General features: G+C 37.5%; 1 protein-coding gene and 1 long non-coding RNA gene across 2 annotated transcripts in view; one reads left to right on the forward strand and one right to left on the reverse strand.

Annotated features, from left to right (window-relative positions):
• Positions 1 to 630: 630 nt before the first annotated feature.
• The window catches only part of LOC125385323, a 28,214-nt gene continuing 15,914 nt past the window's right edge, over positions 631 to 12,930 (reverse strand). The window contains exons 2-3 of the long non-coding RNA XR_007224423.1: positions 6,600 to 6,703; positions 631 to 993 (exon numbers count right to left, since the gene is read on the reverse strand). This is a non-coding gene — a long non-coding RNA (uncharacterized LOC125385323). The remainder of the gene's footprint in view (positions 994 to 6,599; positions 6,704 to 12,930) is intronic.
• Positions 10,414 to 11,323, forward strand: LOC105666829 (5-hydroxytryptamine receptor 1). Its single transcript, XM_048406844.1, has one exon. The coding sequence runs from the start codon at positions 10,486 to 10,488 to the stop codon at positions 11,032 to 11,034; it is 549 nt and encodes a 182-aa protein (XP_048262801.1). The 5' UTR covers positions 10,414 to 10,485; the 3' UTR covers positions 11,035 to 11,323.

Consider the following 12,930-nt stretch of genomic DNA (forward strand, 5'->3'; position numbering starts at 1 on the left):
GATGATCGCTAGATGTCAACATACCTCCGCAGTATATGTTTAGCTAACGTGAGGACCCGTTATAAATCTTAAGATTTTTTATTTTTTTTATTTATTAGAATATTTACAATCAATTCTCGTTGAGAATTTTCAGTAACTTCATTTGGCGTGATACAATAACATGGCTTAGAATAGTTTTATATTATTGGCTCTAGTAGAATCTAAGGATTTAATCTAGAGGGTATTTTCTTTTTAGTCTGCGGATCTGGTCCGTCGTGTCTAGTAGTTGGGTGACTAATGGGTTGTGGTGGTTGTTGACTCTTGAGTTATATCTGCTTCTGGACTTGTGTATTTCATCTTTGACTGGTGGTTCGAACTTAACTATGGAGTTCATCAGCCGGTTGACGTTGTAGATTTCTTTGTTATTTTCTTTTTGTTTTATACCTATGAAAAATAGCGATAGCGAATTTTTTGTGACTCTATGTCTTATGTTGTTGATGTTGGTTACCTTGTGGCCGAGCTTTTGAAGTTCGAACTTTAGTTCGTCTAGGTCGACTGAGTGATGGATATTGCGTAGCACCACACGAAAAGGTCTATCTTGCTTGAGCTGGTATGTGTGGAAGTTTGCATTCAAGGTTTTTAGCAACTTAGTTAATTTTCTATAGGCGTCTGGGTTGGTCGGCAGAATTTTCACGTGGTTATTATTAATTTTTAACTTGTAGTCCTCTTTGCTGATATCTTTTTCAATGGACTTTATCATTGTTTGGATGTCGATAACGTCGTCAATGAATATTGGCGGGGGAGGGGGAATTCTTTGGGTATGTAGATTATTTATCGTTTCGGTTGTGTTCATGGAATCTTCTGTAGTCTCAAGTATTGAGAACCTGTTGTAGGTGGTCACTTGGCTAGCTGGTGGTTTAGTTTGACTCTTGTTCACATTTATCTTGATTGCTTCCAGCTTACGTTTTTTCGTGTACTGGTCACTAATTAAAGAGTCCGTGGTCTCGAGATTTTCTGGCAAAAGAATGTCTGACATATTAGTAATGCGAGGAGTAGGAAATACCTGTATTAAACATACGCCTCTCATTTGTTCATTGTGTGTATTAATGATTTTTACATTGAAGATAATTTCTCATGTCCTTGCTGATAGTTATTTAAAATATGATATCGCGATTAGTTACGGAACTCTAATTCTGGGTTTTGACGTAACATTACACAAAATAGCCTCGCTATGTGCAAAACAAAAATAATTAATGTCTGTAACGAAACCGCTGCAAACGAGATCGACGTTAATGAAGTTGACACTGATGTACATGGTAATAATAAAAGTCGATCAATTTCTCTTCTCGACAAATTCAAAGATTCATTCGTTATGGGTTTCCTAAGTATTCACGTAAATACAGGCCCGGTTAGAAATACGATTAATTGATCTTAACATCACCGTACGAGGAAGTCCTTATAGACTTAGCGAGGAGGAACGAAGAGCGGTACGTGAGAAAATAAGCGTTTTAATTAAAGCAAAGATCATAAGGCCCAGTAATTCGCCATTCGCGAGCCCTACGTAACTCGTGAAGAAGAAAAACGGCCCAGATAGACTATGTGTAGATCCCCGAGAGCTAAATCAAATTACGGTCGCGGATCGGTACCCTTTACCCCTTATTGCGGATCAAATCGCGAGATCGCGAGATACTTCATTAACCTGGACATGGTCGGCGGGTTTCACTAAATTCCTATTTACCCTAATCCGACAGCGTATACAGCGTTCGTCACCTCCGACTGACAATATGAATACATAACGATGCCGTCTGGATTGAAAAAAATTGCATCGTCCGTCTTTCGAAGGACCATTCGCAAGGCCTTAGGCGACCTCGCTCATTCGTACGTTGTTATTTATTTGGATGACGTCCTAATTATTGCCGACTCGATAGATCAAGCTTCAGAAAGATTGAACACCGTATTAGATACCCTCATAAAAGCCGAATTCTCTTTTAACTTTGCGAAATGTTCTTTTCTAAAGACATCGGTGCTCTATTTGAGATATGTAATTCATAACGAAGAAGTTCGTCCCAACCCGGGTATAATACACACCTTAAGTTCTTTACCTGTACCAACGACCGTCACACAGTTCAGACAGTTCACAGGGTTAACTTCGTACTTCCGAAAGTTCATCCCTAAATTCTCATAGGTGATGAAACCCTTGTATGCGCTCATCTCAGATAACAGAAATATAACTTGGACAGACAGGCACGAGAAAATAAGACAACAGGGAGTTTCCGCCCTGACCGACGCGCCGGTGTTAATGATATTCGACCCCAATTACCCGATAGAACTACATACTGACGCTAGCTCAGAGAGTTACGGGGCGATTTTGACGCATCAAGTCGAAGGTGAAAGCAAAGTAATTGAGTATTACAGTAAAATAACTACCCTCGCGGAATCTAGGTATAATTCCTACGAACTAGAGACGTTAGCAGTCGTAAACGCAGTCGAGCATTTCCGTCACTATCTACATGGACGGGAATTTCTTGTGGTCACGGATTGCAACTCGTCAAAAGCGTCGAGTAATAGAGTACATTTAAATGACAGGGACCATAGGTGATGGACCTACTTGCAGACTTTTGTTTTTTTGACATTATATATCTGGATAGTAAACGGACGGCCCACGTAGATTTCTTCTCGCGAAACCCCGTAGACTTAGACCACCGTAAAATTGATAAAATTGCGGAGAAAGAAATCAATCTGGCCGAAATATCGGAAGACTGGCTACTAGCCGAACAGCGTCGCGACCCGCAAATTATAGAAACCACCCGCAAATTACGAAACGACGAGCTCGCGGAAGATATCGCGAATACTTATGAGTCGCGCCCAGGTACCCTTTACCGCAAAGTGCAGCGGAGGGGCAGGAACCCTCTGCTTGCCCATTGTCCTCAGAGGTTTTAGATGGTCTGTTATTAACCATGTGCACCAGTCAATTATGCACTTAGGTTGGGAGGAAACGCTCGAGAAACAGTACGAGTATTACTGGTTCGAAGGGATGGCGAAGTACGTTCGCCGATTCATTGAGAACTGTCATGCTTGTCAAGTTTCGAAAGCTAGTTCAGGTAAGATACAAGCCGAACTACATCCTATACCTAAGACCAGCATACCTTGGTATACGGTCCACATGGACATAACAGGCAAGTTGAGTGGTAAAAGCGATTCAAAGGAGTACGTCATTGTTTTGATCGACGCCTTCACTAAATTCGTATACCTGCATCATATTCGTAAGATAGATTCCCGTAACACCATTAAAGCGCTTAAATCCGCTATATTTTTATTCGGGAGTCCCTGCCGGATAATAGCAGATCAGGGAAGATGTTTTAAGGGTAAAGAATTTCGAGAATTCTGCGAAAGCAAACGAATTAAAGTTCACTTTAATCACTAGCGATCGGTGCTAGTAGAGCTAATGGGCAGGTAGAGCGTGTTATGGGCACGTTGAAAAAACATGTTCACGACAGTAGAAACGACCGGGCGGCCGTGGCAAGACGCGATTGGGGAAATACCGCTGGCGTTGAACTGCACCACCAACCACGTGACTAATTCGAGCCCTTTACAACTACTAATCGGTAGAACAGCGAGACCGTACGACCTATTGCTACCCGACAATATCAAAGAAAAAGAAGTCGATATCTCCGATGTAAGACAGCAGGCCGTACAGAACATAGAGAGTAACGCCCAGTGCGACAAAGAAAGATTTGATAGGAAGAAAGCTAAAGTGGTTAGGTTTAATCTCGGCGATTTCGTACCACGCAAAAACGAGGAAAGAAATCGAACCAAGCTAGAGCCAAAATTCAAGGGTCCATTCGTAATAGCAGAGATTTTGGGAGGAGATAGATATATTTTTAAAAAACGGCAAACGATCTTAGACGGCAAACGATCGCATAAATACAGTCATAACAGATTAAGAAAAATGCCAGACAGTCGCGTTCCTGCTGAGTTGGACGTCAATAGTGACGGCAATAACAGTGAACACGACGATATGAGTACCTCGATCTCGGAAGATCATTAGCACAGAGGCCGTAACACGTTACGGAGTATGTTACGGATCTCGATTAAGGGGCAAGTGATGTGTTCACGCGCACCATGAGCTATAGTGTTACGAAGTTTGGTGTGGTCATGCGATCTAGAAACACGAGATCCATTGGGATGCGAAATCGAGACTGGTCCATTTCGCCATTTATGACCCGACTGATAACCTACAGGATGCAACTAGCACTTCCAATACTAATTACAACGTTACTAATTCATGTTCTCTTCTATTCCTGTTGTTGTCAAACCTCCGAACAAAATTTTGTTGTTACACTGAACCCTCAGCTTATTTAGACATTAAGTTAAATCGTAAACAATGTTAATTGTACCGAGCCTAGTGTTAGAAAAACTCAATATTGTAGTTACACCCGAGGACGTGTGATAGTCAGAATGGCCGTGTCGGAGATGGAAGAACACCGGAACCTCTTCTTGGATTCTCGGGAATACCGTAATGTCGTAATTTAGATTAAACAAATGTCACTCCGATTGTTCGAGATTTATGATAGTGAGCTTAGGATCAAGGCAACAATTAGTCGCTGAACGTAGCCGCGGTCAAAGAGATGAACGTTTTATCTAACAAAGGCACAGAGTAACTCTATACCTCTCCTTAAAAGAAATAGTTGTAGCGACACGCGGCGGTAAATATTTCAATGGTTTCTGTCTCGTGGCTCGCCACACGCAGATTTTATCCTCCGGGTAAGATGATCGCCAGATGTCAACATACTTCCGCAGTATATGTTTAGCTAACGTGAGGACCCGCTATAAATCTTAAGATTTAGTCAAGCAAAATCCTTCAAATAGACAAGTAGTCTTTGTTGCAACTACGGGGAGATAGGAGAAACCAATTCTTCCACGAACGATGCTCCCCGTTAACAATCTTCCCTCAAGGGTGGCCAGCATCTCTTTCTAAACACCGATATGGAGATCGACCAATTAGCAACAGCGCTAATTTCTCTTACCTTTGGAACGAAAGCTTCCCTCGACGAATCCGAGGATCTCATGTCCTTAGACACACCCATCATAGTTTTCCTCGACAGCATCATCGAGACGGAGAGTCATTCTTTCGTGCGATCTCATTAACGAGTAACAGTACTATCTTTACAACCAGTGAATATCTCACGTCTAGTTAACAAAGAGTTAGACTTGAACTGTGCGAGAACATACGTTTATTATCCCGTGACCGCAGATTCGTTATTGAGCCTAGTATCATTGTCATTAGCTTCTCGAGTATCTAATTATCGCGATTACTTGTCAAACTCTATCATAATCATATTTGCACTAGTAAATATCTCCCCTGTTGCATAATGATCACGTCATGATTCGTTTCACGCCCTTAACCCTAACTCTAATCTTAACGCCAACCCGACATATAAATGTTCATTAATAAAATATTTTAAGTAGATATAATTAATAATAAATTATAATCAATGAAATAATTTAAAGATAAATTGTATATTTACATTGAATCAAATTATCTGAATGAAAATTTAGATACTTTATTATTGATCCTTCTATAATAAGCTATAGTATTAAGGAGAGATTTATAGGAATACGTTATAGGGAAGAGTTTCTAAAAGATAGAATTACAAGGATTATAATTATACGAAATTGCAGAATATTTATATAAAATAGAGCGTATTAAATGCATTCAAGCAAACATCATAAATATTTTGGAGATATCATACGTATTAGAACTAGATAGAAGGTTCAGTACATATTAATTCATTAAAAATATATATTAATTTAATAAATTAATATTACATATAACTTAATTTAATTATTTAATATATATTTAGGTATTACATTGTCATATGTGTGACGTAAGCACTGTATACGTTCTGCAACTTTTGCAGGGCATTACCATTTAGATTTAATTAAAATTCATGCTATGACTAGAATGGTTAGATTTTAGAAAAATGCACAAAAAATAATTTCGTAGATTTCTTCTTTCTAATTTTCTATTGTCCTCGTGTATTATAGATTAAGATAGTATTAAAAAGCATTAAATATTAAAATAAAATTACAAAATACTTTAAGGAAAAAGGAAAAATACTTTATAAAAATGCAACAAAATATTTGATACGTAAAAGCAGAAAATTAATTCGTAGTACTACTAATTAAAAAAATGAATTTGCTAACATTAATTTACATATTTTACTACGTAATCTGAATCCGGATCAGAAAAATTCCGAGACAGAGAAAATCTATTTATAAATGCATATGTATGTACGTATTAGTTTGTCCCAAAAGTTTCTTTCATCTTATAAGGAAATAATAGATGCACAACATTTTTTCCTTTATTTTATTTTATTGAAATATTGAATTTGTTCCAATAGAACAAAATTTATCATACATAATTCAATAAAATAATAAAAAGCAAAAAATGTTGTGCATTTATTATTTCCTCACAATACAAAAGAAACTTTTGGGACAACCTAATATTTGTTTCTATTTCACTTAAATGAACTCGGAATGTACAATTTCCGTTGGGGAGTTACTTGCAATTTAAGAAACGTTGCAGCGAACTTCAAAATACGAAATTTCGTACTTACCTACTATGGTAACTGTTTATCGGTATCTAGTTGCTACAGTATACACGGGAGATTTCTTCTACCGGAAGGATCGAGAATCTTCCTGAATCATGGAATTCGAGAACCTGGAATCATGTCCACAGATTGCGAGTTCAATTTGAGAATATATTCTGTGGCATGTGATGCATGAATACGTTCACGAATTACGACACATATGTTCACTATAAATTATACATATGTATTTTCTATATACTAACATTGATTGCATTTAATTTCGATGAAGAAAATTTAATTGTAATTTTTGTCTATTATGATATTTGACTTTTCTTTTTTTTATTAATTGTAACATTTGATTTCCCGAAAAGAAGAGTTTCTTTTCTTTTCTTTTTTTTTTCGTAGTTCTCTTTAAAATTTCTCAACGTATAACATAAATTCATAGCAATTTACTATATTTTAATAATCGTATTATATTAATGAGATTTGTTCAGCTACAACCCAATTAATAAATCTTGTTCGTTTTCGTAATATGGATATATCAAAAAGTTTTACTTTAAGCAGATTATAAAATTATTCTCAAATAAGAATTCCGCATAATATGTATATTCCTTTAAATATTAAATCCCGCGATATATCATCACTATATTGCCCATTCGGAGTTTACTACACTATATTGTAAAACGTAATACAGCGCCACCTGTACGCTAAACCTTTAAACGGCAATATCAATTCAGTCTTCAGAAGATAAAAGCGCCTCTTTACCGACTCGTTTTATTCAAAATTCCAAGCTCACAGAATTTCAAACCACACACGAACCCCGCATACCAACAAGTTATCCATCCGACCGCGCACGACTATCGTGCATCATAAAAAGAACGTGTTTAAAAGTTCCAGTGGAGAAGCTAAACTTTCAAAGAACCGCGAACTCATTGAATAAATGCAGCTACAAAACTGCTGTTTATTATTAAAATAACAGAATATCGAAGATGTTTGACAAACGACAAAACAAAAGAGAAAAAGAAAAGAACACCCATCACGTACTATATACAGTACATCTGACAGTAAAACACATCCTAACTTGTTGTACTGCTGGAAATACTTACAGACCTTAACATAAGACCCATCTTAAGAAACAAGGAATCAATATAAAAGCTATTACAATATCTAAAGCGCGTTAAACTAAACTGTATAATAAACTGTGAACCTTATCTTTTATGTCGCTAATAACTTATTAATATATGTGTAGTATCGGGGAAATATTAAGTATACGATTTCTTTGATACTATTTTTTATTTGTAATTTATTTTACAATTACAATAATTTATTTTACGATTACAATAATTTATTTTACGATTACAATAATTTATTTTACGATTACAATAATTTATTTTACGATTACAATAATTTATTTTACGATTACAATAATTTATTTTGCGATTACAATAATTTATTTTACGATTACAATAACTTATTTTACGATTACAATAATTTATTTTACAACTACAATAATTTTACATTTACAATAATTAATGAGACAGAAAACAATAGTTGTTTAATATGGAACTAATTGTAACAATCTTACTCTAACTTAACCACTCACGCAACTGAACAACGCCAACAACTCAACCTCTCAGCTACACTAGTAACTCACGCAATTCCACAACGCTAACAACTCTACTCTTCGACTTCTCGATTAACTCTCACTTCTCGAGCTTTTCCTCTCTCTAATCCCATCCTGTTAACGCTTTTTCTATATAAACTAATGTAGTATCAAAAAAAGGATAGGATTAGCATAATTTAGATTTGTAAAATTCTGCTAATACAATTTATTTAAGATAAATAAAAATAACAGAGATTAATTGGACAGAGAACGATAAATGTTCAACTTGAACTAAACGCAAAAATCTTATTCTACTCAAATTACTCTCGCAACTCTACAACTCTCACTGACTCTCTCAACTCTACAACTCTAGTCTTCGGCTTCTGTACTCGCACGCTCTTGTTTCTCAATTCACACTGTATGCATTCATTCATTTATGCATTTGACTGTATGCATATCACTGTATGCATTTTGCATTCATTCTCGCTGGCGTCTCATGTAACACTGTCTTTAGCGTCTCATTCGGCCGATATCTTAAGTCCTTTGTCCACGATACTATTCGGCCATTCCTGACAAATCATATCTGCCCTCAGATGTTCTCATCATCGCTACTCTCAATTCCGTCACTAACATCAACGTTCCACCACTTCATGTGGTCAGACGCAGTGGAAGTTGTGCGCGGCCCCTCGTGTTCGTCTCCTCGTTGTCCGAGGAACTTCGAATGCAATTTTAACCCAGGACCGCCTTGCGTCCTCTATCACCACCAGATCTCCCGTTTGTTAAACGCCCTTCGCCGACAAGAGGTCGCATTGATAGTTCGTCATCGCAACCGTCTGTGTCGTTTCCATCCACGCTACTGCGGTTATGTTCGCAGCAATTCATCTAACGATATTTTGTTAATTGCGACGGTGACCTTGTGACAAACACTCGTGGGAACTACAACTGCCTGCTTGTGTTTCACGTTCTCGACACGAGACAGGTCTACCTTACGCACACCCGTCTCTACGTCTGCTTTAAGGACCTCTGGAAACCCATCGGAATTTTCGTCTTTTATTCTATGAGTGGAGATGTCTCCACTCTTTACCTCGACGGTATCCAGAAAGTCCGCAGTTGTAGCAACGCGCCTCGTCGCTTTGCTTTCTCATCCCTCTGAGTTTTTGGTTTACTTGTCTACTATTGGACTTTTTAGAGAACTCTCTTTTAGAGAACTTCTTCAACTCATGCCAAGTCCTGGCATGGCACTTAAAACTTACGAATATTTTTACCGATCCTTTCAACAACTTCCTCGCGTAGACCGCCTTCCGACCGTCTGACCACATGCACGTGTCTGCAACTTCTTCGAATGATTCGAACTATCGTTCAGCTTTCTGTCCGCTACTTATGATTTGCCAATTCTTTATCGCGCTTCGATCCCTTCGGAATCGATTGACCAGCCTTATACGTTTGGTTCAACCTGACCATCATCACTGACTTCGGAACCAGATATCGGCAGATTAAGACGTGCGAGCTTATTTCTTAGCTCCTCCAGCGTGAAACCCTCTTCACTCGACAATCATTCGTCCTCCACGTTTGCCATTTTTATTTTGTCTACCCTAGCACAAATAGTTCTTATAAACCAGTCGTTCTCTGTCTTGTTCCAATATCCCGGACGAACTCCCACTTGTAGTATCGTGGAAATATTAGGTATACCATTTCTTTGATGCTATTTATCATTTGTAATTTATTTTACGATAAATTAGTTATATAGATATCAATGAGACAGAAAACGATGGTTGTTTAATATGGAACTAATAGTAACAATCTTACTCTAACTTAACCACTCACACAATTAACCTCAACCACACTTAACTTAACCACAACGCCAACAACCCAACCTCTCAGCTAGGCCAGTAACGCATGCAACTCCACAACGCTAACAATTCTTTCCTCGATTAACTCTAGTCTCTCGATCCACTCGCACTTCTCGATTAACGGCTCCTTGACTCTAAATCCTCCCCCTTCACCAGCGCTATTTTTCCCTCCCTCTAATCCCATCCCGTTAACGCTCCGCAAGAGCTAGGTGACCTTGGTCACATAGACTTTGTCTATATAAACTAATAATCGAAGGACAGACGACCTTGATTTGATTAGTTTCTAACCAGTTTTTTTCCTCGCGATAATACATATGTGACATTAAATACTACATGTGATAGAAAAAGAGAAAGAATTCGTAAAATTCATTTGGTTTTCAACTTTCTGTTACAGTCTAGCAGCCGCGCGGTACTATGTCTCGCCGGTGGTTCTCAGAAGAGCAGCGACTCGCAGAGTCCGATGCTGCAGAAGGTCGACAAAAGGACTACATCACCGATGATGTCGACCAAAACAAAGATCGCGAGAAACCACCCGAGCAGTACCTGTGGCGCGACGAATTCGCCTCATCAGAAGAAACTGAAGTTCCACTTGGCGAAAGAGAGAAAGGCCAGCGCCACGTTGGGAATTATAATGAGCGCCTTCATCATCTGCTGGCTACCATTTTTCGTATTGGCTCTGGTCAGACCATTCCTAGAGAATCCGAATTCCGTTCCGCAATTTTTATCTAGTTTATTTCTTTGGCTCGGTTATTGCAATAGCTTATTGAACCCTATAATTTACGCGACCTTGAACAAAGACTTCAGAAAACCTTTCCGCCAGATGCTAAATTTACGTTTTACTAACCTAAATCATGCAATGAGAGAGGAGTTTTACCAGAGCCAATACGGAAATCCTATTAGCAATTACGAGACCAAAGCCAGAGAGATGAAGGACTTTAAGCGGCTCAAAAAAAAAGGTCTCGAGGAGATCGACATTACCCCGAGCGGTCCAAATGAGAGCTTCCTGTAAGCTCGAGGTAATGTCGATCCCCAGGTCGATCGCGGAGCCATCGAAACGAACCTGAGTTGTCCGCGATCGACCACTCATCGTCAAAAGCCCCCCGTCCCATTAATAGCCTATCGATATTCTCAGTTTCATTCGCGGAGCCTATCGTATATTACTTTGCAAGCTGATAAATAACTAACTACTTTCGCTTTCCTAATAACTAGCTACTCGGTGGATCTGATATTCGACACGTTACCATCCTGCTCGAGGAAATCAAAATACTCGAACAGTTTAGTCGTGACGAACAGAAGATCAAATTTCTAAAAAAAGCTTCCCTCCATATTGATTTATGTAAATGTTATCGTCAATGTATATTCTATGATCATGTATGTTAGCGTGTAATAAAATTAGTGGTTGCAATAGATTGTGACTCAAATCATTTCGGACAACTCAAAGAACCTGAACATCCTATCCTCAATATGTATTTGTCGTTTGCAACTGAATCGATCAGAATTACGTCGTGGTCGGACGTCCGAATAGAGCCACGTGAAATCCCTTCTGTTTCGTAGCAAGGAAAGAAATCGTCCCAATATTGTTTTTATGAGGTGACAGGCGCAGAATAAAAATTCGTGTAGCAAAACAAACACTTCTTCGAATACACTAAGATCATGTGGAAAGTGAGAAAAAGAGAAGTTAGCGAAGAAGTTTTCTTAGGATTTAAATGTGATAAGAGAAGCGACTTAGAAAAGCAAGAACGAAATACGCGAAAGCTTGTATGGTTAGATAGAGTCGATATTATGTACATTTGTTTGTTGTGGTGTCTATGATATGCGAATTAAAGAAATTCATGTTCTATAGAAAATCACGGTCTCTAACATTCTACGGAGAATACTAAACTTATCTATGTAGTACCACGATGATAATTCTGATCGATTTGTAAAAAACAAGTAAAAGAAAAAAAAAACAATATATGTCTTAAAAATAAAAACTTCCAATTTATATGTACGAAAATGAGTCTGGCAGTGCAATCGGTTCTGGAAATTATAGATGGTTAGCATGAAAACAAAATGATGTGTGTTTTAAGCGATTCTGATCTTTCTAAGGATTATAAAATAACTTATTGAGGACGCACGAAACTAATGAAGTTTAAGAGTAATTTACAAAAGGGAAACTTTATTGAATTTAATTCTCTACACTGTTTCAGATAAAAGGTATGTATCATTTAAATGCTGATAATTCAGAATGCTAAATTACCAGATAATAACTTGTTTAATGTGTTACAGGAACAGTGTTGTAAGAAGAGGGAACATTTAATATATAAAGAGAGAAAATCGGACAAACAATGGGTGCCGGTGGAAAATGTCAATTGGAAAATTAACAGTGACAATAAAACCATCGAGAGCCATGGTTTCTTGTATCTCAGCAATATGATTATCAAGTATATGTTTTCCATTTGAATCGTTGAGTATCCTTGGAATTATTGAGTTAAACATTTCCTGAAAAAAAGGTAAGTTTGATTTCAAATTAATAATTGTATGATGATATAAAATTAACAAAAATATTATTTTGTTACAGGATGAAGAGTCATGACGAAATTATCAAGTGGTGAAGAAACAACGATGTAACAGAAGAAGACCAGACAACGCTGATAAAGTGAAGAATGAAGAAATAATGGATAAACTTCTGTACAACGAGTAAGTATTGTCTTTTGATAAAAGAGGGTTTTCCTCAGATTGATTTCAAACTAATAATTGTATGATGATATAAAATTAACAAAAATATTATTTTGTTACAGGATGAAGAGTCATGACGAAATTATCAAGTGGTGAAGAAACAACGATGTAATAGAAGACCAGACAACGCTGATAAAGTGAAGAATGAAGAAATAATGGATAAACTTCTGTACAACTAGTAAGTATT

The sequence above is a fragment of the Bombus terrestris genome, chromosome 6 (genome assembly GCF_910591885.1).
Source record: "Bombus terrestris chromosome 6, iyBomTerr1.2, whole genome shotgun sequence".
NCBI classification, from domain to species: Eukaryota; Metazoa; Arthropoda; class Insecta; order Hymenoptera; family Apidae; genus Bombus; species Bombus terrestris.

What these genes read in the sequence shown, in the direction of transcription:
- LOC105666829 (XM_048406844.1), top strand. Translation starts at nt 10,486, where the DNA reads ATGCTGCAGAAGGTCGACAAAAGGACTACATCACCGATGATGTCGACC.